General features: G+C 46.5%; 1 protein-coding gene across 1 annotated transcript in view; it reads right to left on the bottom strand.

Moving 5' to 3' along the window:
* Window positions 1-21,474: 21,474 nt before the first annotated feature.
* The window catches only part of LOC142488268 (uncharacterized), a 4,766-nt gene continuing 889 nt past the window's right edge, over window positions 21,475-25,351 (bottom strand). The window contains exon 3 of the mRNA XM_075588641.1: window positions 21,475-22,635. Within this exon, the coding sequence (XP_075444756.1) occupies window positions 21,590-22,635 (1,046 nt within the window). The 3' untranslated portion in view covers window positions 21,475-21,589. The remainder of the gene's footprint in view (window positions 22,636-25,351) is intronic.

The raw sequence follows: 25,351 nt of genomic DNA, 5'->3' as shown, positions 1-25,351 counted from the left end.
TATATTCATCCTGAGCAAAGTTGTGAAAACGGGATTTGTAGTGCTTAATGCAATGTTTAGTATCTTGTTCGATGAGCTTCATAAATGTGGTAATGCTTAACATTTAACATTTAAAATACATTTTTATTGATAGTGTAGATGTGCAGAGGGTCTCCGGAGCTGAACCGCTGTGGTTTTAGGTCTGGGGACCCCCTGCTCCCCGAGATACAGGCCCGTTTAGGGGGTGCCGGTATCCCTCTGCTTGGTTTACAGGCCGCGATCTCGTGATCGGGCCCTTTAAACGCAGAGGGATACCGGCACCTCATAAAGGGGGCTGTATCTCGGGAAGCAGGGGGTCCCCCGACCTGAAACCAATGCGGTTCAGCTCCAGAGACCCCCTGCACATCTACACTATAAATAAAAATGTATTTCAAATGTATTTATTTATAGTCATTTATTTATTTAGATTTATTTATTTATTTTTTGGCGGCTGCTGTGTGTGAGTTTTTTTTTATTGTGGGTAGCGGGGGTGGGTGAAGGGGGTATTAGCCCCAATGGTGCTTGTTTAGGGCTTGCGGGGGGGTAGCGGGAGGGCTTAACCCCTTCATGACCGTAGCGGTATTAACTGCTACTGTCGTGAAGGGGTTAAGTGCACCCGCAACCCCCCCCCCGCAAGTCCTAAACTCACACCAAGGGCCAAATACCCCCTTCACCCACCCCCGCTACCCACAATAAAGCGGGCACGGTGAGTTAACCCCTTCATTGCCTTAGCGGCTATCCGCTATGGTAATGAAGCAGCATTTCTGTATTGTAATAATATTGTGCAGGAGCAGGGGGTCCCTCAGCATTAATTTCTGGCTCAGGGAACCCCCTGCTCACTGTACAATATTATTAAAATACAGAAATGCTGCTTCATTACCGTAGCACATAGCCGCTAAGGTAAGGAACGAGTGTTTATTTATATATGTTTTTTATTCATACTGTACATGTGCAGAGGGTCTCCGGAGCAGAAACGTTTTGGTTTTAGGTCTGGGGACCCCCTGCTTCCCGAGAAACAGGCCCCTTTAGGGGGTGCCGGTATCCCTCTGCTTTGTTTATAGGCCGCGATCACGTGATCGGGACCTTTAAACGCAGAGGGATACCGGCACCTCATAAAGTGGGCTGTATCTCGGGAAGCAGGGGGTCCCCAGACCTGAAACCAACTCGGTTCAGCTCCGGAGACCCCCTGCACATCTACACTATCAATAAAAATGTATTTTAAATCATTTTTAATGTGCCGATGTTTGCTCAGAGAGAGCAGCGGTTCTCTCTCTGCTGCAAACACATCTCGCCAGGGGACGGCCTATAGTATCATTGATGTGCATATACAGTACTGTATGTGTATGTTAGGGGTTATAGGGGTTGTTGTTATACAGTATATACTGTATATATACAGTATATACTGCATTACAATTCATGAATTTCTCGGCTTCAAAGACAACAGCTCGCAAACGCCCCCATGCGTTTTTACACGGCATTGCAGTATTGCAGCCAGCCGGAATAAAATGCTTAAATCACAGCCGCGGAAATAACGCTATACACCCCGGGAGAAAATGACACAAAACCGCACATCACCGGGATACTCTGAAATTCGCGGAGCTAGCCAAGTAAGAATAAATTTGGTCGCCACTGTACAAGAGAGTGTTTTGGTCTGTAGGTTTGTGATATATCTTTGTGGCCAGGGACCCACCTGTTTTGTAGACTATAATGTCTAAAAAAAGATACTTCAACTAAGCTAAAATTCAAAGTGAATCGCATTTTTTTTCATTATTATTTTTTTTTTTTTTTTTCAACTTTCAATTTTTATTGGAAAGTACAAATACAACCAATTTCTCACAGCCCGTTGTTACATTTCCATTTTTGTCAAACCACATATAATGACCACATTTAGACTTGACTACTTAAGACAATACAAACAAGACCAGACTGACGTGACATGAAGACAGGGATAGAGGGGGGAGGGGGGAGGTGGTGGGTGGGGGGAGGTGGTCTATGTCCAGGTTCTGGAGCGGATGTGGAGGCTTGTTGTCTGCTGATTTCTCGGCCCTCGCTACGAATTTTAGTTTTGACTAGCTTTACATAGGTTCTTTTAGCTTTCTCACTCCCAGTCTCCCTTTGGCTATGGCTATCGGGATGTCCGTTGGCTGTGCGTCACTATGTCTTTTTGTCTAATCTGTCCTTAAAGGAGAACGCATTTGGTTTAGTTAATGCAGGATTGAGGAGGCGTCCACTCCTGGGATTTTTTCTTGGGATAACCATGGGTCCCAAACTTTTAGAAAATTTGTGCCGGAGTCATTAACTAAACTCGTTAATTGTTCCATCCGGCAAACATGCCAAATTCTGTTTCTGATCTTAGGGATAATGGGTGTCTCCTGCTGTTTCCATAATGCTGCGATCTCACATCTCGTGGCAGTGGCAAAATGCGCGATCAATTTATGCGACGCATTTGAAAGACCCTTGATCCGTCTGCCCAGGAGGAACAGCCACGGGTCCAGGGGGATCTCCAAATCGAGAATCCGCTGAATCCAATCTCTGATTTGTTCCCAAATAGGGGCCACTTTAATGCAAGACCACGGCATATGTCGGAGATCTGCTGCCTCTCCGCACTGTTTAGGGCAGAGAGGAGAGTAGCCTTTTACAAATTTCGCTAAGCGCGTCGGAGTGTAATACCACCTCATTAGGACTTTATATGCGTTCTCCTTTAGTGTGGTGCAGATTGAGCTTTTTGCCGCCGCCTGAATAATTCTGTCCCAATCGTCGTCCTCTAAAGTCTCTCCTAGGTCAGATTCCCACTGTCTCATGTAACTCAGTCTATTGTCATTGGGCGACTTCTGGCAGATCACTTCCCTGTACATTCTAGACGTGAGTCCCCTAGTGTCCGTATCTCTAGAACACAGCTGCTCAAAATTTGTTCGTGCCGGTCGTATTGGCGTTTTGTTGTAGAAATCCCTGATCTGAAGGTACCTAAAAAATTCGCTGTTTGGGATATTCTTAGAGGATTTAATTTGTTCAAATGTTTGTATGGTCGTTATGCCCTTCAGATCCTTCAGGCGGGAGATTCCCTTCTGAGTCCAAATTAGGAAATTTTTACTATTCAGGCCCGGAGCGAAGTCTGTGTTGCCCACTATTGGTGTCATTAATGACGCTTTGGTTGTCAGGTTACATTTAAACTTCGTGGCCTCCCAAACCTTTAACGAATTGACCATGGTCTGTAGCGGCTTGTTCATCTTGCGTACCCCTTCTCTGGGTAGCCAGATTAAATTTCGGATTTCAATTGGTGCACAACATCTCTTTTCCAACTCGACCCATCTCGTTAGGCTTGGGTCTGTGTGCCATTGGAAAATCTGCCCTAATTGGGCTGCTTTGTAGTAGGCCTGCAAGCAAGGCACCGCTAACCCTCCGCGTAGTGTGGGGCGTTTTAAAATCCCTTTAGTAATTCGTGGGTTTTTCCCATTCCAAATAAATTTCATAATTTTTGACTGTAGGGAGAGGATGTCCGCCTATACTAATGGGATAGGGAGGCTCTGGAAAAGATATAGCATCTTTGGGAGGAGATTCATTTTCACGCTATGTATCCTCCCAATCCAAGAGATATTTCCCCTCATCCAGGTTCGGAGATCCTCCCCCAGTGTCTTTATGATCTTGGGGAAATTTGCTTTATACAAAGTTTTATATTCCCTTGTGAGATACACCCCTAAATATTTGATCGCAGAGGGTTGCCATTTAAACTGAAAATTGAGGTCAATCAGTTTTTCAACTTCTTTTGGTAAATTAATATTGAGGGCTTCTGATTTAGACTGATTGATCTTAAATCCCGAAATGTGGTTAAATTTGCCCAGAATGTTGAATATATTTGGGAGAGATGTGAGAGGTTTGGTTATTGTGAGAATGACATCGTCCGCATATAGCGCGGCTTTGTGCATTTGGTCTCCTAATGGGATCCCCAAGATATCTGGGTTAAGTCTGATGTGTGCCGCCAAAGGCTCTATGCATAAGGCGAACAGTAACGGCGACAGCGGGCATCCTTGGCGTGTTCCGCTTTTGATTTCAAACTGTTCTGAGGGGAAGCCTTGATATCTCACTCTTGCCGTTGGGTTTTTATACAGTGCCAGGATGGCCTGCAGGAGGCGTCCCTCGAAGCCAAATGCTCTCAACGTTTCCGAAAGGTAGGGCCAATCTATTCTATCGAAGGCTTTCTCAGCGTCCAGACTTAACACCATGGATTGTATTTTTTCTTTTTGAGCCAGATCAATCAAGTCTATAATTCTCCTGGTGTTATCTGCCGCTTATCTACCTCCGATAAACCCTACTTGATCCGTATGTATCAACCCGGGAAGGACGCTACCCAACCTGTTGGCTATGAGTTTAGAGTATATTTTAAGGTCCGAGTTAATCAGTGAAATGGGCCGGTAGCTCTTGCAGTCTGCCGGGTCCTTTCCGGGTTTGTGGATCACTGAGATTGAGGCTTGGAGCATTTGTGCTGGGAATGAGGCCCCTGCTAAGATTTCGTTAAATAATTTCAACATGTGGGGGGCTAGAATTTTTAAATATTTCTTATAATATAAGTTTGAAAAGCCATCTGGCCCTGGGGCTTTAGCCGGTTTTAGTGCTTTAATGACCCCAGAGAGTTCCTCCATCGTGAAATCCGACTGGAGTGCTTCCCTTTCACATCTCTTCAGGATGGGTAAATGTGCCTCTTTTAGGAAGGACCGTAAGTCTTCCTTTGTTTTTGAGTTATGGGTTACCTTATCTCCATTGTATAGTACTTCATAATACTTTTTAAATTCCCCTGCAATGTTCGCTGGGATGGAGGTAAGGTCCCCATCTTGGTTTCGAATCGCGTGAATGTGATAGTTTGGAAGCTTATTTTTTAGCTTGTTGGCAAGTAGTTTGTCAGGCTTGTTGGCCTTTTCAAAAAATTTCCGCTTGGACCATGTCAATTCCTTTTCAGCCTGGGCGGAGAGGAGGAGGTTAAGACTCGTTTTTGTGGATAGTATTTGAGTCAGCGTGTGGGCATTTTTGTTCTTTTTGTGTAGGGAGGAGAGTTCCGCTAACTTTTCCTCTAACTTAGAGATTTTTCCCTCCCGCTCTCTTTTCCGTTTAGCGGCCAGATTCATTATGACCCCCCTGAGGGTAGCCTTATGGGCCTCCCACAGCGTGGAATGTGTCGCAACACTCCCCTCGTTTTCTTTGAAGTATTGTGTAATCTTTTCCCCGATTTCTAGCTGTAGGGCTGGGATTTTCAGCAGAATTTCGTTTAGTTTCCAGTTCGCTCTAGGTCTGTCTAGTGGGATTAGTGTGCATCGCAGCTCAATAGATGCATGGTCAGACCATGAAATATCATGGATCTCAGTGTGAGAGACCCCAGGGACCATTCTATTTGATACAAGGAAGTAATCTATCCTACTATATGTGTCATGTGGGTGTGAGTAGAAGGTGTATTCTTTCTGTCTCTGGTGTTGTTCCCTCCAGATGTCGAGTAGCTGGCAGTCGCGTAGGCCTTGTTTAATTGTTAGTAAGTCGGATCTGTGTGTAATGTTAGTGGATGTGCATCTGTCAAGGTCCTCTCGTAGCGCCCTGTTCAGGTCCCCGGCGACAATGATATTGCCTCTGGCCACTCTATTAAGTTTTCCAAAGAAGGTAGAGAAAAAGCCTGGGGCTGTCTCGTTAGGGGCATATATTGTTGCTAAAGTAATTGGGAACCCTTGGATTGTCCCTCTAACTATGAGGAATCTTCCTTCTGTATCTTTGAAGGACCTATCAAGTACGAATGGTATTCTTCTATGAATTAGTATGGCCACCCCCTTTTTTTTCACTTTTGCGGAAGACAAAAAGTGTGTCGGGTAGTCCCTATCTAAAAATTTGGGGTAGTTACCCTGGGAGAAGTGTGTTTCTTGCAGAAATAGGATTTCTGCCCCTTTGCGTTTATAATCCCGGAAGGCGATACGTCGCTTGGCCGGGCTGTTAAACCCCTTAATGTTATGTGATACAAGCCTGAGTTCCTTACTCATTTGCGATTATATGAAGACTGTGCTGCTGAGTTCTACTCCGAGTAGAAGTCCCTGGACCGGATTTCCGACTTTCTCTCCTTCTCGAGTTGTGATGACTCAGTACGCCACCTACAGGGAAACACAAAGGGGAGCACACAAAAGGGAACACGTGGGGGGACACATAAACATTTAAACAAGACAACAAACAGTAACATTCTCGTCGTCTCGGCACCGCCGCATCCTTGACGAGATCATCGCCCTTGGGAAACTGTGTTCCTCTCCAAATGTCCGGAGGAAACGTGGGATGAGGTTTATTCACCCCCCGCACCCAGTCCCCGAGGACTTCACTAGGGTCCAGGAGGTCCTCCCTCTTCCCCCCTAGTGCCTGGCTCATGCGGAGTTTAGAAGCAGGTCACTCTCTCCCTTTCCTGCCTCGTTCTCCCTAAACTCGGATTAATGAAACCTATCCTCCATTCTGTAAAACTAGCATCCGCCCTGGCTTTGTACACCCCTTTAGTATGTCCGATTGTGCCCTCTGCGTCTTGTCCTCAACAGCCTGCGAATCTTTATGATTACCTACGTTTCTTTGCTCCTTGTTTTTGCTCTCAATCTTCCCTCTTGGCCCCTGCTGTCATTCTAAACCGTATATCTTCTTACTACTCGCTTTCTTGTTCCTCTCCCTCCCCTGTCTTCCTCAACCTTCTGATCCGACCCTATTTCACTTGCTACTTTGCTCCTCTCATCTTACGTCACGTCCCCCTACCCTCTATTTCCAGTCACCACTCCTCCTGTCCCTCTTGCATCTTTCTATATCTTTCTGGTGTCCTCCTTGCTCATCTTCTCCTTTACCTTACTTGCTGGCTTCCCCTCATACTCCTCTTAATTTAAGTCTACTTCCCTACTCCTTCTTATGTACTTATCTCCTAAGATGTCTCCTTATCGCCTTATTTCCTTGCCTTCACTTGCTTTCCCCCTCTGTCCTAGCTCCCTCTTTACTACTTACCCTGCCCTTGCTCGCTCTCTAGGATCGCCGCTGTGGCGCTATCCTACCGCTTTTTCCTCTTCCCCGCCGTCTATCAGCGCAGTTTCGCTTCAGATTTCAAATTGCCCGCGGCGGGCCGGTGAGGTGGCCACTTTAGGCCTGCGCGGGTCGATCGGCAGCTTCTGGCCAGCTTTGGGGTCCTTCTGCGGTCCTCAGCCTTTGGTGTTAGCGTCATCTGGCTGCACGAGTGAGGGCCCGTCACATGCCCCCTCCAAGATGGCGTCTCACCTTCCGGTCCAACTCTGTGACGCGTATCCGGGGGCGGCCATCTTGGAAGTCGTCTTCGATCAGTGCAGAGGTGCGCGCCTCTGCTCCTGTTTCCCGCTCACCACTCTCTTCCGGCTTCTGCGTTCCAGGATGGATTCCCGCCTTCTGGGTCTGCTTCGCCATCTTGTGTCTGGGGCCTCCATTATCTGCCAGGTAGGCCGCATTTTTTTTTTTTTTTCCCAACAGGAGTTCTAGTGCGTTGCGGCTGCCTGGACACCGGACCTCCGTTGATGGAGTGTCGGGGATCTCCGTTCTTTCCCTCAGGGGTGCGTTACTTTTTCTCTTTTTTTCTGGGGTGGTATAATCAACGTAAGCCAAGTAGCCCGTAACTCAAACATCTTAGGTGATGGAACTTCACCAACTTTGAACCTTAAACTGAATCTGTTTATTACTTTTCTGGGACCATTATGTTGATACTGCACCCCTCTGCTCTCTCGGGGATCTAGCTTGTTGGTCCCATATCGGTTCTGGGAGGGCATTGTTGGGGGCGTCCGCTGCCGGGGCCTCCCCTAGGCCTAGCTTGTGGAGGAAGGCTGGCCCCTCGTCCGGTCCTCGCAGGGTGCTCGTCTTGCCGCCTCTTGTTACTTGGAGGCCAAAGGGGTAGATCCATCTGTATCTCACCCCCTTATCTCTTAGGGTCCTTGTGAACGGTAACAGGGCTCTACGGCGGGCAAGTGTCTCTGGGGATAGATCCTGGTAGACAGACATACGCACGTCCTCAAATTCAACGATCGGCAGGGGTCTTGTTTTGTGCAGCACTGCTTCCTTTGAGCGGTAATAATGCATTCTGAGCACAATGTCCCTTGGCTGCTCGTGCATTAGAGGCTTAGATCTCAGGGCTCTGTGGCACCTGTCGAGGGCTAAGAATTCGCATTTTTGATGGTACAGTATATTATTCAAATAGTCAATGAACTGTAGCAATACTGATTCAGGTCCCTTCCATATCAAAAATATATCATCAATATACCTCATGTATTTCAGGATGTGTTCCAAATATGGTGAATCATTTAAAATGTGGATCTGTTCGTATCGATCCATAAAGAAGTTAGCATAGGATGGGGCCATGTTTGACCCCATCACTGTTCCCATTACTTGCCGGTAGAATGTTTTTTCAAACTTGAAATAATTTTTAATCAAAATTATTTCAAGGAGTAACAGCAGAAATTCAATGGAGGGCCTGCATTTGTGTTGTCCATGGAAAAATGACTAAGTTTAGCCTCAATACCATAAATATAAAGAATCTTTGTGAAGACTGGCTGCACCCAAGGTGACCATAATCATATCCTGTAAATCTTCAGTCAGTCCTGCGATCTGATTATTTAAATGAGTGGTATCCTTAATGTATGAAGCAATTTCCAAAACCATAGGATGTACTGTAGAAAAAAAATCGATGTATTGGGATATTGGGTGGTATAAGGAGCATCTGGCAAATATAATGGGTCTTCCGGGCGGTGTCGTGATGGACTTATGTATTTTGGGCAAAGTATACAGAACTGGTATAATAGGATATGCTTGTATTAGGAAATGGCAAAGTACCAAGCTGTATGATGGTATCCATTTCTCTTTTGTACTGTGTGGTAGGGTCACCCTTTAGGCTTTTGTAACAATGGTGCAATTGTAGTTGTTGCAAGATCTCACCCCTATATAAATTGTATGGCATAACCACTATTCCTCCACCTTTATGTGCTGCCCGTATGATGATGTCTGTATTATTTTGTAATTGCTTGAGTGCACTATATTCATCCTGAGCAAAGTTGTGAAAACGGGATTTGTAGTGCTTAATGCAATGTTTAGTATCTTGTTCGATGAGCTTCATAAATGTGGTAATGCTGTGATTACAAAATACTGTATATGGTTCCCAGCACACAAAGAGAAAGCAAACTGATAATCAGCAAAGGGTATATATTTGATGTGTATGCAGACAAATAAAAAAAAAATATGCAAATATAAACACTACAATAGGTGCAAATGGCATCTGTGGGTGAAAAAGGTACTCTGGAGGCTTTGGAGTGTGGGGAATGAGGGAAGGGAAAAAATAAGTAGGGAGAAACATCTAGAAATGTTGTCCTGGAACCAGATTCCATATTCCTTTGTGCCCCTTTACAGCTTGGGATTTATTTATCCCTAGTTTGGCTGTCTGTTATTTTCCCTGTCTCAGCAGCTTGCTGCATGTGAAAAGGCAACATTATTGCTACAGCCTGTGTTGGTTGCCTGCAGCTCATATTCTCCTAGTTGAGAGTGGGCGATTACTACCCCCCTGTCCTTGCTGACAGTTAGTATAGTCTCACTTCCCATCTAGTGTGACCCTTGCTCCTCACTTCCTTTTCACCCTGGACTCTGAGTGAGTAACTGCCTGCTATTTACCCCAGCAAGGCCTTTTTGTTTTACCCCGTCTCATCCTTGATACACTGCACTTCAGACAGAGAAGCACTCTCTACCTACATTACATCTACAAGCACCTTTCTCCCTGTGATTTTCCCTCAATAAAACTAAGAAAGAGAAAAGGACTTGTTTGTGCTTTGGAAGAGGGGAGACATGAGTTAAGCTTACTGGAACTAATCATACATCATTCGTGACCCTGGTTTCAGGAAAGTAAAACAGAGACCGTGTGTTGGGGAATCACACAGGAGCTACTACTCAAAGACTTTATGCTATACAGAATAGTCTCTGCACCCCAGGACAAGCAAGCAGCTTTACACTGCCAGACAGGGCAGCAAGCTTTATACAGCAAACTGCACACAGCCTGCAGCCTTACGAACAAGCTAGCAGATTTACACTGGTCACACAGCCTGCAACCTACACTCAAGGCAGCAGCACTGCAGTTAGACTGCAATATACACAGAACTTTGATTGCCTTTCTCTGTCTGAGTTCACCCTCTGCACAGCTTCATAGTGAGGGATTACCATCTCACCTTACCCTATGCACGACCCCACGGCCAGCACCACCAAGGGCCACGCCAGAGGACGCCCACCAGGACACGGGTCAGAGCCACCGGACACCTGTGAGTACAGCTACCCTATGCTAAATGCTGCAGGACACCTCTCGGCATCATCTGAGACAGTCGTTCATCGCTGACGCAGGTAAAAGACCGCACGCCACATGAACTGGATAAAGGCCTACATTACCTACCTGACCAGGGCCAACACCCGCGAAAGCCTACAAGAAAGAGACTTACGGAGTAACATTGACCTGACACGAGACAGCCGCGTGCGAACCACTATCACGGAGGCTGAGAGTAGGAGAAAAGATCTTTTGCTGGAAACCGCATCACACTGCTCAAGCACATCCAGCCATTCATCAAGGTCAAAGAAAGATGAATGGCGCACAGCCAGGGAGCCAGGTGTAGGATAAAACTGCTATTCTTTATTGTGCATGCAGGAGGACAGGCAACCCCCTTGGGGAACAAACAGGAACCTCCTACGCGTTTCGGACCTGGGGGTCCTTTATCAAGGAGTGATAAAGGACCCCCAGGTCCGAAACGCGTAGGAGGTTCCTGTTTGTTCCCCAAGGGGGTTGCCTGTCCTCCTGCATGCACAATAAAGAATAGCAGTTTTATCCTACACCTGGCTCCCTGGCTGTGCGCCATTCATCTTTCTTTTGCCTTCACCTGGACTGTGGATTCCTTCATGGCTGGCACGCCTGCACTACACCCCTGGAGATGACGTGAGTGGGTTTCTTTATGGGTTTAGACTGTCATGGTTAAGTTGGACAACTGTCATTATGCTTACAAAAGTCTATATTGTACCCACCCACTCCCACTGGTATCTCCAGGGTTTTGATTTATAGCTTTGATGGATTTCATCTGGGTTGAGCACCCTAAAATAATTTTTTCTACCTATTCATCAAGGTCAGCAAGGTCAGCGCAATCTAACGTGTCCAGCGCAAGCGCAAACGCCACCAAGGCGCGAGCTACCGCAGAGGCCACACGTGCCAGGGCCGAGTATAGTCAGAGAGAGGCAGCCGTAAGAGCAGAAAGAGCACGCATAGAAGAGGAGCAGACAGCCACCGCTAATGCTGCCACAACCACTACGCATAGGAAAACCGAATATGATGCGGAACTAGAGGCACTTAATCAAGAGAAGGAAGCCGCCGCCATAGCCCAAGCTGAAGTCCTAGAAGCAGCCGTGCAACGGGACGGCGGGGAGCAACCATACAGACGGATAGCCTCAGAGGATCCAATCCAACGCACTGAAGACCACGTAAGTAGCCTCTTCAGTGTAAACACCAGCGCACCATCTCAACACGGAGGGAGTGACTCCACAGACACCGAAGACTTGCTGGGTCCACGAGGACAAGATGCTGCTCCTTCAATGGCACATGCTGCCTGGGATAGCCACAGCCGCAACAGTGATCCACACGCCAGCGCGCCTACGGATTCACCACAACAGGTTCGCAATCCAGGTACACCCACACGGGAGAACACAGCCCCTCACACTGACCAGCAGTCATCATGTGTCCACGCCAACGAAGAGGCGACCGCACGGACCCTCCCAGCAACTACCTCAGAATGTGATCAACACGCCGATGCCTCAGGCCTGACAGACATAGCCAAGCACATGATCCGGCGTGACCTGGTGCAAACAGTACTCACCAACTTTGACGACCGTCCTGAGAACTACCGGATGTGGAAGTTCACGTTCAAGGATGCAATCAACAGCCTGGGCTTCTCAGCAAGGGAAGAGCTCAACCTGCTATCCAAATGGCTGGGAAACGAATCCAGGGAGCATGCGAAGAGACTTCGGACGGCAAACGCGAACCACCCCCAAGTAGGTCTTGACCTAGTATGGGAAAGGCTAGAAGAGTGCTACAGTAGTCCCGAAGCAGTCGAGGATTCACTCTTCAAAAGAGTCGACAGCTTTCCCAAGGTCACAGCTAAAGACTACTCGAAGTTACGAGAGCTCGGGGACCTGCTGCAAGAGCTGGAGTTTGCAAGGAAAGACCATTCCTTAACAGGTCTCAACGTCCTAGACTCAGCTCGCGGAGTGAGACCCATCTTGGAGAAACTACCTTACAACTTCCAAGAAAGATGGATTTCACAAGGCTCCAAATACATAAGGGAGAAGCAAGTCGCCTTCCCCCCATTCTCATTCTTCTTGAGCTTCATCCGCAAAGCGGCAAGGACAAGGAACGATCCCAGTTTCATCTTGGGTGCGCAAACTACACACAGTGCAAGCAGCCTGAGGAATGAGAGACCAGTGGCGAGATAAGGTAACACTCAAACACCCATCTCGGTCCACAGGACTGACGTGCCTCCCACGACCCAAACTACTCCCGATCAGTCGGTCGCCAGAGACGAGGAACCAAGGGACCCAAACAGGGAATGTCCCATACACAAGAAGCCACACCCACTTAACAAGTGCTTTGGGTTCAGGATGAAGTCCCTAGTGGAACGCAAGAGTTTACTCGGAGAATTCAGAGTTTGCTTCAGGTACTGCGGTTCCACGACTCACCTAGCCAGAGACTGTAAAGAAGAGATCAAATGTGTAGTGTGCAAAAGTGACAAGCACGTAACATCTTTACATCCAGAGGCGCTGACACTCCACCAACTCAACAACCCATCCTCCATAGCGGAGCATGGCAGGGAGGAAGGAGAAGGAGAGCTAACATCTGTCACGTCTCAGCGCACAGAGGTTTGCGGAAAAGGAAGTGACAAAATGTCCTGTTCCAAAATATGCCTTGTCGCAGTGCACCCCCAGGGACAACCTGAGAAGGCTATTCGGATGTATGCAATCCTTGACGATCAAAGGAACAGATCATTGGTGAAGACGGAGTTCTTCCACTTATTCAACTCACAAGACAATGCCTCACCCTACACCCTCAGAACCTGTGCAGGGTCAACTGAGACAACAGGGAGAAGAGCAAGCGGTTATGTCATATGTTCAGTGGATAACAGAGTGAAGATAGCTCTCCCCACACTCATCGAGTGCAACCACATGGCCACAAACAGGGATGAGATTCCCACACCAGACGTGGCACTCCATCACCCGCACCTCAGAGGAATAGCCAACTACATCCCGCTGGTAGAACAAGGCGCCAAGATCTTGCTGCTGCTCGGTAGGGACATCTTGAGGGTACATAAAGTCCGTAAACAACATAACGGACCCCACAACGCACCATACGCCCAAAGACTTGACCTAAAATGGGTGATAGTGGGCAACGCGTGCACTGACAAAGAGCACGGACAAGACTATGTTGACGCCCGCAGAATGGTGATAACAGAATGTGGACACACATCCCTCTCTGAATCATGTCTTGGCCATCTCCAAGTGACAGGAGGGCCAAGTGAAGAGAAGAGACAAGGTCATACCCCTGAGATCGACAAGAACATCCTCAGATCAGGGGGATGTGGCAATGGCCTATGATGCTTAGTGGTTCAGACAACCAAGGATGATGAGTCGACTCCACTTAAGGAAGAAAGTAACCTCCCAAAGGTGACCGACAAAGTAATCGTCCAAAAGACAATAAATAATCGGACGATCCTCCCGCAAGCAATGGCACGGCTAAGACGTACAGTTGTTCCTCTCCACAGAGTATCAAGCAACAAAGCAGCCAGCTGTCATGGCTGGCATAGCCGCAAAATATTGCGCCCTACAGGTGAAGCCACAGTGGCAAAAAGACTGTCCTCTCGCATGTCAAAAAAGAGACAGTCGCAGAGACATTTCACAAAGGGATTTACAAGGACAAAAGAGACTGTTCTTCGTCATGTCCAGGGAGAGAACAACCTCCTGACGGCAGTTAACAAAGAGACACAAAAGATGTTAGCAAACGCCAACCTAAGATTGCACAAAATAGCTTCTAATAGTGCCGTAGTGATGAAGGCGTTCCACGCAGATGATCACGCAAACGATCTCAAGAATTTGGATCTGGGGGCCGACACGCCTCCCATACAGCGGAGCCTGGGGATAAGCTGGAATCTTAAAACAGATACATTTACGTTCCAGGTAGCCATCGAGGAAAAACCCTACACACAATGTCCTGTCCACTGTTAACAATCCTTACGACCCGCTAGGATTTGTAACTCCTGTCACTATACAAGGCAAGTCTCTTCTCAGAGAAATGTCCTTCGAGAAGCAGGACTGGGACACCCCACTACCTCCAGAAAAACGGAAACAGTGGGAAATGTGGAAGTATTCCTTGAAGACTCTTGAACATCTTCAGATCCCACACCCTTACACACCTATATCTCTCACCGCTACACACAGCAAAGAGCTTTGCGTGTTCTCAGATGCCTCCACAAAGGCCATGGCAGTGGTGGCCTACCTAAAAACCACAGACGTGGGTGGAAGTTACCATATCAGGTTCATCCTTGGCAAGGCTAAGCTGGCGCCACAACCCGACCACACTATACCAAGACTCGAGCTATGTGGCGCAGTGTTAGCGGCAGAACTGGCAGAACTTATCAAAAATGAGACGGACTGCAAACCAGATGCTGTCAGATTCTACACAGATAGCAAGGTGGTACTGGGCTACATATGCAACAAGAAAAGAAGATTCTACGTACACGTGGCCAATCGTGTAGAAGAATCAGGAAGTCGACCCAACATGGAATTGTTAAAACCTTTTTAAGGCCCATCACAGAGATTATCCTCCTAATGCCTAAATCGGATTATAACAAAGAAGAACTGACTACCAGTTCTGTGGACTCTGAGAGACATTGTGGTGCATCAAGCTAACCTAGAGCTGTGCATCCACCTGGCCCCTTATCGAAAATGGCCAAAGGACTTTAAGCTGGTGGTACCGGCCGGTATCCCATCGTTATGTGGACATTTGCATTGTTATGTTGTTGTATTGCACATATGTTCCACATATTCCAGGAATATAGTGGTATCTCCAGATACCAGACGGGGAGTGTCCTGGAACCAGATTCCATATTCCTTTGTGCCCCTTTACAGCTTGGGATTTATTTATCCCTAGTTTAGCTGTCTGTTATTTTCCCTGTCTCAGCAGCTTGCTGCATGTGAAAAGGCAACATTATTGCTACAGCCTGTGTTGGTTGCCTGCAGCTCATATTCTCCTAGCTGAGAGTGGGCGATTCCGACCCCCCTGTCCTTGCTGACAGTTAGTATAGTCTCACTTCCCATCTAGTGTGACCCTTGCTCCTCACTTCCTTTTCACCCTGGACTCTGAGTGAGTAACTGCCTGCTATTTACCCCAGCAAGGCCTTTTTGTTTTACCCCGTCTCATCCTTGATACACTGCACTTCAGACAGAGAAGCACTCTCTACCTACATTACATCTACAAGCACCTTTCTCCCTGTGATTTTCCCTCAATAAAACTAAGAAAGAGAAAAGGACTTGTTTATGCTTTGGAAGAGGGGAGACATGAGTTAAGCTAACTGGAACTAATCATACATCATTCGTGACCCTGGTTTCAGGAAAAGTGTACAACACTAATAGATACAATGTAGTCCACAAAACAACTGAGAGCTGAGTATAGTGAAAGCAAGATAAGTGCAGGCTCATGGGGTATGCTCATGGTTCATGGAAACCACAGAAATACTGCAGCCAGCTAGGAGAGTTCCTGATGTGGTCGAGCAAGTTTGCTTCACCCTTTTTGCATGATGCTACTTGGACTCACATACGGGTAGACTTGGGCTTATTCTCCTCTCATAACTGATTCATATTAAGGACTGTTCAACCAGGACATTGACAGACAATACTCCCCCCATTCATCCTGTGATATAATCTTTTACCTAGTGAGCCCAGGACATACTTGAAAACGAGAGGTAACTCTCAATGTATTACTTCCTGGTAAAATATTTTATAAATAAATAAATAAATTTGTTCACTTTCTGGAGGTTTGGAACAAGGTAGAAGGAAGTTCCTGTGGTCACCCAGACTATAGGGAACGGGCCAGAAGAAGGGGTTCATCCCCCAGAATGTTGCCCCCCTCTACTTGCTTTTTATTTGTTTCCTCCACATTTGTTGTTTTTCCCTCCACTTCCCTTCCTTTACCAATCCTCCCCCCTCCACCCCTCCCTACTTCTGTTTTCCCTCCCCTCGTTGCCCACTCCTCAGCCTCCAGAGTACCTTTTTTTTTCCCCTCGGGTGCCATTTGCACCTATTGTAGTGTTTACTGTATATTTCCATCATTGTTTTGTATTTGTCTGCATACACATCAAATATATACCCTTTGCTGATTATCAGTTTGATTTCTCTTTGTCTGCTGGGAACCATATATTTTGTACTGACATTATTTGGAAGAGTTGGGGGCCCCCCTTGTTCCCGTTGCACCATCCACAATCTTACCAATTTTCTTGGCGGATTCATCGAGTGATGTCTACTCTGTATACCTCTGTGGTAATACTGTGGTTCTGGCTTGGCGGATCCATATAGTGAAGAGACATAGGCTTCTAAATGACATGGGTAAGCTTCTAGGTGAGATAGTAATTCAAATGATCCTGTAGATATCTTCCTGAAGACCACAGTGAATAGAAGGTGACCCCCCTCCACTGGGTCTCATTGGAGACAATAATGAGTAAAGTTCTGAAATAAGGGTGTTCATCATCCAAGTGGCTATCATGTAGGCTTAGGTAGTCAGAGTAGTACCCTTATTGTTTATAAAGGGACTTCATCGTTTGAATACCTAATGACGTCACCAAAGGGGTTGATGGGATTGGTTAGACTCTGAGGGGCGTGGAAGGGAACATGCACGCGCTGTGTTTCTCATTATGCGCGTGCTACCTAGGACGGCCCCACAGAGCTTCTTCTCTCTTCCCCTCGGCTGATTGGTGGTGAACTCGTGTGTCGGTAATAGGTATAGCTGGGGGTGGTTCCTGATCCTCCTTTGACTAGGGCGCCCCGTTATGATGGGTGCGCACTGGCGAGAGGGATTTTTGGCACCACAGCACAGACACACCTACGGACAAACGGTGTCCCGAAATGACGTCACACGCACTGATGTTTGGCGGCAAAATTAAAAAAGTGAGTAATTATTTTTTAATGGATGGCACTATATAAGGGGTCCCTCTAAACACCACACCATACTCCTTGATAAAGGACTATTGTGTGAAACAGGTAGGAGGGTCTTTACCCCTTGCTTGTCATTATGATTGGGCATTAAATCCTCTATTTTTATATACCTGTATTCCTCATCATTGGCAGTGCGCTGCTGTGTGCTATTTGCACATTTTTTCTAGCTGATTTTACTGAACCTCCCTTTTGTTTAACTTGATCAAATCATTATAGATATCAGATGGTTTGTCTAGACCAAAATATAGTATCCACAGTGTCTTTATACCTTATTTTAGTAATATCTGATTCACTGTAGCATAAATTATCAGAGAGGTTAGAAAAGATGCCTGTCACATCATGAAGTTCTTCCATATCACTCCTGAAATAAGTTAAAATGAAGCCAAATATTGGTCTCTGAAACAATAGAGCCAAATTGTAATACCAATCGTATTATTCTGAGTGCACAACTCATAAATAATATATAGCCAAATAGAAAACAGTATGTACTCCAGTAAAACAGCAAGTGCACGCTTCATAAGAGGAGCATATAACGATACATTACCCAAAGACCTGTAGTCCAGTGTAATAAGAAACAGCGCATTGCAGGGTTTAACTGCCGAAAATGTTGTATTAAGGTGAAACAAATACAATAGAAATAACCAACATTTATATTGCACACAAACCAAAAGAATTCAATCGCAAACATCACTTAAATAAAAGTGAAAAAAACAAATATGGTGTGAATAATATATAAAGTGAAAGAAATATAATATATATACAATCCCCGTAGATAGCGCTGCTCCTGAGTAGGATTCAATCCAAGTCCAGAAAAGAATGTGGTTCCGGAGCGCAAATAAATCCAAGGACATGTGAAAAAAAAGAAAAACATATAGTGCAATACAGTAATAAAAGACAATAATGTGAATCAAATAGGTATATATATTCCACTCACATGTTCCGTGAAGTATTCAAGCAGTACGGTTACCTAGAGCAACCAACTCATATGGCAATCCAGACACCCTCGTCAGCATTCACCAGGATAAGATGAAAATCAGATGGAGGGGAAGGGGGATCCCACATGAAAAGGAAAATAGCAACAAATGGTGAAGATTGTTTTATGAGTTAAAATAAACACAGTAATACACTCACACTATGAGCAGTAATTCAGGCATTGAGACCACCCAGGGTCAAAATCTGGATAGGCACACAGCACTTCCTCTCCCACTGGTGTTCCTGCTGTCACGGCCGTTTCCAGCGGATGATGTCACCAACCGGGGGGTAGAAGAACAAAATCTCGGCTAGAAGCACGTCCAGATTGTCCCGAAGCACCTGAGTGATTCTCCAAACACCAGCGTTACTCCACCCTACGAGGAAGGGTTCTTCTTTCCTCAGAGGAATAAGAGTTGTTTCAGAGCGCTCACAGTTCTATATAGTAAGAAAAAAACTGTTGTATAGGCGCTCCAAGTACTGCATTGTATGTGTGTGTGCACTATTCAGAGATCATGCATAGATAGAGAGACAGAATACGGGATAGATATGCCCTTTTTTTTAAATTGATGAGTGTTTAAGTGAGAAGTCTCTAACAATAAAGTCTATGATAAGAGACAATGTTTCCCTAAAGGAAATAAGCTAGTGAAAAATTAATCCACCCCTCACGGACTCATTGGTATAGTCCCTAGACTGCAATAGATATGAGACTCAAAAAATATGTAATTTGTCTACTCACTTTTGTCCCTGTTCTGTGTCTCTTCAGGAGGCGTGCAGCAAATGTTGAAGTCCGGATGAAGCAAAAATGGGTATTGGCGCACAGCCAAAGAGAGATGGGTCAATGTAAAGATAACATTACTTTATTGTTACATGCAAATTAAAAACGGAGGTCAAAAAAGTTTTTTTGACCTCCGTTTTTAATTTAAATGTACTATTAAAGTAATTTTGTTATCTTTACCTTGACCCATCTCTCTTTGGCTGTACGCCATATACCCATTTTTACTTTGCTCACAGTTCTAACAAATGTCTCACAGATCAGCACAACAGTGCTCTTATGCGTTTCGTGGCAGTGTCCACATCATCAGGGTGTAGCGATGCCATACTAGTGCTTACTATTTATAGAGAAAAAACTTTTCTGATTGACTCATCAAATATTAAAAAAGATATTATAAATGATATAGGTATTTAAAAGATCAATGTATAGAAGAGCAAATCATATTAAAAAAATAATCATTGAATTATTTATATATATATATTATAAATATAGTACAAACACATATATATTTATTTTCATTTTTAAAATTATATATCATAATTTCAAATTTGTGAATATTAGTTGATTTATATGATCAAAAATAGATAATATATGTATTAACAAGCAACTATTGTATCTAATTATGTAATACTCATAAAAAAGGGGAAAAAAGGAAATATTTAATTAATTTTATATATATATATATATATACAGTCTACATCAAGTGTCTATTTACATGCTTGCTCAGTCTTTGTTGGCGTTGGAAATGTAATGATGGGCACCAGGAACTTTAATCATATAAACAGGAGCTTTATTAACCACCGTTGATAAATGCTTGGTCACAATATACACTTTGCAACACTGTATGTACAGTCTCTGATTTCTCCACTGTTTGCACTGTTTCTTTTCTTCCCAGCTGCCCCTGATTTCGGCCACTAGTTAGGTGCAGAGGCTTTATTCATTTCTGTATAGTGGCTGTAGTGCTCCATTCCCTGGGGACCCCTTCTGGGCATTGCACTCACTCCTCTCGTGCTATTCTCAGTATCCCCACCTCGGGTACTTGACCAAGGAGGCGCGAGCTTCCCCCCCACCTCTCCTATTACCCCTCTACATAAAAACATACAAATAACGAGAGGACACCTTTATGGAGGTAAAAGGCCGCGGCTTATTTATTAAACACAAATGGAGATAGCGTACCACCTGTCCGCGCCAGAATGCTCAGAGCTGGGCAACGCAAAGGGGGCACCCGGAAGTACGTCCCGGTGACCTTCCCCCTCGCTTCAAACCCCCCGGTTACCAGCCCCGAGCCACTTCTGGGGGGACAAGCACCTACCCCCCCCCCAACTGCCGCCGCGACAAAGCAATTGGTCCACTGACCCCTCCATCATAATCTTTTCTTCCTTGTTTCAAATATACTCTTAATTATCTGCAAAATAAAGAAATGTTAACACGGAAAACAAATTTTTTTTTTTTTTAAACTTAAGTCAAAAGGGATGGGTGGGTGGGAAACAGTTTCAACGCCAAGGAACAAGTGACAGTTGCTTGTTCCTTGGCTCTATTTAAAAACCAACCGCCCCAACTGCCTCCCCGATCGCGCACGCGACGACCAGCCAAGCTGGGGGGGGGGCCGCACCCCCCGGTCAATAGCTGTATCCACCCATACGGGCTAGGCCAGCTCTATGACCAAGGAGGCACAAGCTTTCCCCCCCCCTCTCTCCTATTACCCCTCTACATAAAAACATACAAATAACGAGAGGACACATTTATGGAGGTAAAAGGCCGCGGCTTATTTATTAAACACAAATGGGGATAGCGTACCACCTGTCCGCGCCAGAATGCTAAGAGCTGGGCAACGCAAAGGGGGCACCCGGAAGTACGTCCCGGTGACCTGCCCCCTCGCTTCAAACCCCCCGGTAACCAGCCCCGAGCCACTTCTGGGGGGACAAGCACCTACCCCCCCCCCCAACTGCCGCCACCAACGGGCCTGTTTAACCCCCTTAAATCAGACCTGTACCGCCATACCCCTTATGACCTCTTCCAAACCTTCCTGTAAATCATTATTAAACATGTCCACCCCAACATCCGACAACTGTACCCCATCCTCCCTAAACCAGCCACCCAATTTAAAACTGAACTGTGGGTGATGAATGACCCAACCCCCACACTGAACCAAGAAATTCCCCACCTTCCTGTTTAACCTCTTCCTCATCTTGTTAACTCTCCTCGGGATACGCGCACCTTTCCAAACCAACCTGCATATTATCTTGGACCAAACTAATTGCACCCCTGGCCAAAATGTTAACATGCGCGCCAAATCTTGCTTAATCTGCTGGAATAAATCAATCGACAGCAATTTTGCCACATCATTGCCCCCAACATGAATAATGATGATGTCCGGTGCCCTCCTACCCCTGGCCTTAGAAATTAGCAGCGGAAAAAGCCGTCCCCACCGCATCCCTCTCATCCCCCACCACGTTACCTCCACCTGATCCATACTGAAACCTAAATTCTTTCCGTAAGGGCGCGAATTCGCCCTCTTCCCCGCCCAGTGTACCATTGAGTCTCCCACAATCCAAATTACCACGGAATCTGAGGAGGCAAAGAAATGGTGGGCAAAAAGAAAAACAACAGCAGAGTGTCTACTCTAGCGCAACATTCTCCCCTACCAAATCCGGCCTGATGTATGTCCGGTAACTGTCTGACTTCCAGCGCCCAATCCTTCCGTATCTTCGCTACCGCGAGCCCTACGCGGGCTGCTTCCGTCGCTGCCCCAATGCGAAAAGAATGCGTTCCATACTGCCCCCCTTCTAACCCTTGATGCTTGAGACACATCCGAAAGACCCGCAAATATTGGAACCTTGACAATGCCCCCCCGTTCTTGTGCACTAACAGTGGACCCCCTTGTTCTGGCCTAACGGCCAAATAATCTTCCAACGCTTTTACTGTGCACACCACACTTCCAGGTAAGCCCTTCAACAAGATCCATGCTCCCTTTCCTTTCTGATCCGTTTTAGACCTCCGTACCAGCAACCTCACCAAACCTTCTCCTAAACTTACGTCAGCCCGCTGCAAGCCACCCCCTCCCTTCTTGGATACACAAACCAATTCACCTGCTCGCAGAGCTGCAAAAAATGCTAGGATGAATGTGGCCTTAAAAAGTACTGCCTCAAAACTGGAAGAGCATACCACGTCTGTGGCCCGCAACAAACCCTCCAAAATTGCCGGCGTCACTGGTCTTCTGCCATCCCTGCTAGTTATCCCTTTAACCAAACCTGCTAGCACCTTCCTTACCACAAAACACTTGGACACATCAACCCTACCATTCAGCCTAAGGAAGAACGATATACCCACCATCTTTCTCCCTATGGATCCACCAGCTAAACCCTTGTCCCTCAAACTCATCATGTGACCCAGCAAAATGTCTACCTCCGAGATCTTTCCTCCCGCCATCCTTTCCCCCTCCCGAAATTCTCGCCAAGCAGCCACATAAGCACCCCACGTACCCGGGGCCAGTGAAGCCTTGACTAAATCAATCACACCTCCATCACCAGATCCCACAAGACTGCTGGGCACCATTCGCCCTGGGTCTCCGCCCCCAGTGCCAACCTCCGAAACAGCTCCATCTGCAAACGTGATAATGCATCAGCAATGTTGTTCTCCACCCCAGGAACGTGCCTAGCCTTGAATCCTATATTAAGCTGTAAACACCGTAACACGAAATGCCTCAAAAGAACCAACACTGGTGGGGACCGTGAACCAAAATTATTCACAGCCTCCACCACACCCAAGTTGTCGGACCAAAACGTAACCTCCCTGTTAGCAAACTTGTCCCCCCAAAGATGTACAGCCACTAGTAAAGGGAAAAGTTCCAAAAATGTCAGATTCCTGATAAGCTGAGTCCCTCGCCAATCCTCTGGCCATTCCTCCGCACACCAAGCTCCATTAAAATATGCACCAAACCCTACTGACCCAGCTGCATCCGTAAATAGCTGCAAATCAGCGTTCCGCGCTGGACGCCCCTCCACAACGTCCTCCCATTGTAATTCTGTAAGAATTTGAGCCACACCGCCAAATCCTTCCGGATTTCCGTTGTGACCCGAATGAAGTGGTTGGGACGCCTTACCCCCGCTGTAGCTGCTGACAAGCGCCTGGAAAACACCCTTCCCACAGGCATAATGCAAGCTGCAAACACCAAATGGCCCATCAAAACCTGAAACTGTCTTAATGAGGCCTTCCTAAGAAGCATGAAATCCTTTATCATACTGTACTCTCCAAAACAACTAACTTCTCAGGAGGTAACCTATATTCCCTGTTCACTGAATCAATTACTATGCCCAGAAAACTGAGAGTGGTTGTGGGTGCCACTGTTTATTCATTCGCCAAAGGAACCCCAAATTCGCGCGCCATTGCTGAAAATTGAAAAAGCCACCTTGCGCACAAATCAGACCCCTGTGGACCAACGAAAAGGAAATCATCCAAATAATGTATGATCCCTGCTGCCTGCTCCCTTTTGCGGACCACCCACTCCAAAAATGTGCTGAATGTTTCAAAATAAAAACAAGACAATGCACAACCCATAGGTAAACAAAGGTCAACAAAATAACGCCCTTCCAACATACAGCCCAATAAATGAAAACAATCTGGATGTACCGGCAAGAGTCTGAAAGCTGACTTAACGTCAGCCTTCGCCATCAATGCCCCTTGCCCCATACTTCCCACCAAAGCCGCCGCCTGATCAAAAGTGGCGTAGCTTACGGAGCATAAATCCCTATCTACCCCGTCATTAACTGACGACCCTTTCGAGTAAGACAGATGTTGAATTAACCTGAAAGCCCCCGCCTCCTTTTTCGGAACCACCCCCAACGGTGACACCCTAAGATTTTTCAGGGGCAGGGAAAGGAAAGGACCCGCTATTCTGCCCAACTCAATCTCTTTATCAATTTTTTCTTTTGCCACATCCCCATTCAACCTGACCGACTTCAAATTCCTCTCGCCCCCCGATACCTCCTGATAATCAAACGGGATCCTGAATCCTTCCCTAAACCCCTCTCGTAATAAGCTAGCTGCCCGTCTATTGGGGTATTTTTCCAGCCAAGGCGCCATTGCCTCTGCTGAAACTGGTGTTCCCGCCTTCCTGAACAGCCTGCTGTCCTGCTCCCTTGAAACCTTTACTATCTTTCTTAAAGTACCTTGATTTGGGATGTTGACCCACACACCCAGCGCAAGTGTGCTGGAATCGACAATTCTCAAATCTGCATTTTGACTTGTTGTAACCCCAACATACCCCCGACTGCTTCCCACCTGCACGCCTCTCCCTGATGTGCGCACCTGAAAATGCTCCCGCCAGACCCCATTGAGGCTATTCGACCCGCGAAAGGACGACCCCCCGCCCCTGAAATGTGCTCCAAGTACAAATCCACATCCTTACAATTCCATGTAACCACACCTTTATTAGCTTCCATACTCTGCCTAAACTCCACATCATAGGCCCACCATCCCATACCCCCGTGTTTCTGAAACGCTTTTCTAATCGTATCCTGATACTTAAACAGCGCCGAGCATAATTGCGGATTCTTTTCCCCCGCAACGCCCGCCAAAATCCCAAATGCCTGCGACCACTTACTGAAGGTGCGTGGAAAAAGACGCTTTTCCACATCCTCCTTCTTAGCCTCCCCCTTCTTTTCGGATTCAGCTACCGCTTCATTGTACCCCGGAAGCAATGACAAAATCTCAACGTAATCACCCGCCCAAGTTTTTTCTTTTACTTCCTTTGACAAATGCACGCCAAAGGAACGTGATATAGACGTACATGAGTCCCCATAGGCCGCATCCGGCAGCCTTTTTAAACCTGCCAATGGCCTTCCGAGCCCTGTCCCCTGCCCAGCACCTGAATTCACCACCGGATGCTCACCTAACAAACTATCAACTGCCGTTAAATCAGCTCCTTTTCCCGCCACCTGCACCGGCAATGCTGTGGCCGATGCTAACTCATCTTGAATAACTTTCGGCACTGTGCTAAGGATACAACCTACTGTACTCTCCACACCCAAAGACACCTGAGCAACCTCTCCACCCGCTGTTCCACGGTTGCTCCCCCCGTCAAGCACTGAATCTGACACCCCCTGCCGTTTGCTTGACTTGCATGACCCCACTGCTTGCTTAGTGGATAATAACGTTGTCATCGGCAATAAAGCTAACTGAACGCCCTTAACCATCGCACTAATCATTCTTGCCTCGGCATCGCCCGCTAACCCCAAATCAAACACCTGTGGCCCAGGGGAGCTAACAATGCCCGGCAAGGTAACACCCTTATTTCCCAAACAAGCAACTCTTTTACAC

Source organism: Ascaphus truei, chromosome 2 (genome assembly GCF_040206685.1).
Source record: "Ascaphus truei isolate aAscTru1 chromosome 2, aAscTru1.hap1, whole genome shotgun sequence".
Lineage (NCBI taxonomy): Eukaryota > Metazoa > Chordata > Amphibia > Anura > Ascaphidae > Ascaphus > Ascaphus truei.
The sequence above is the reverse complement of the archived record's forward strand: the minus strand, read 5'-3'. Positions and strand labels throughout refer to the sequence as shown.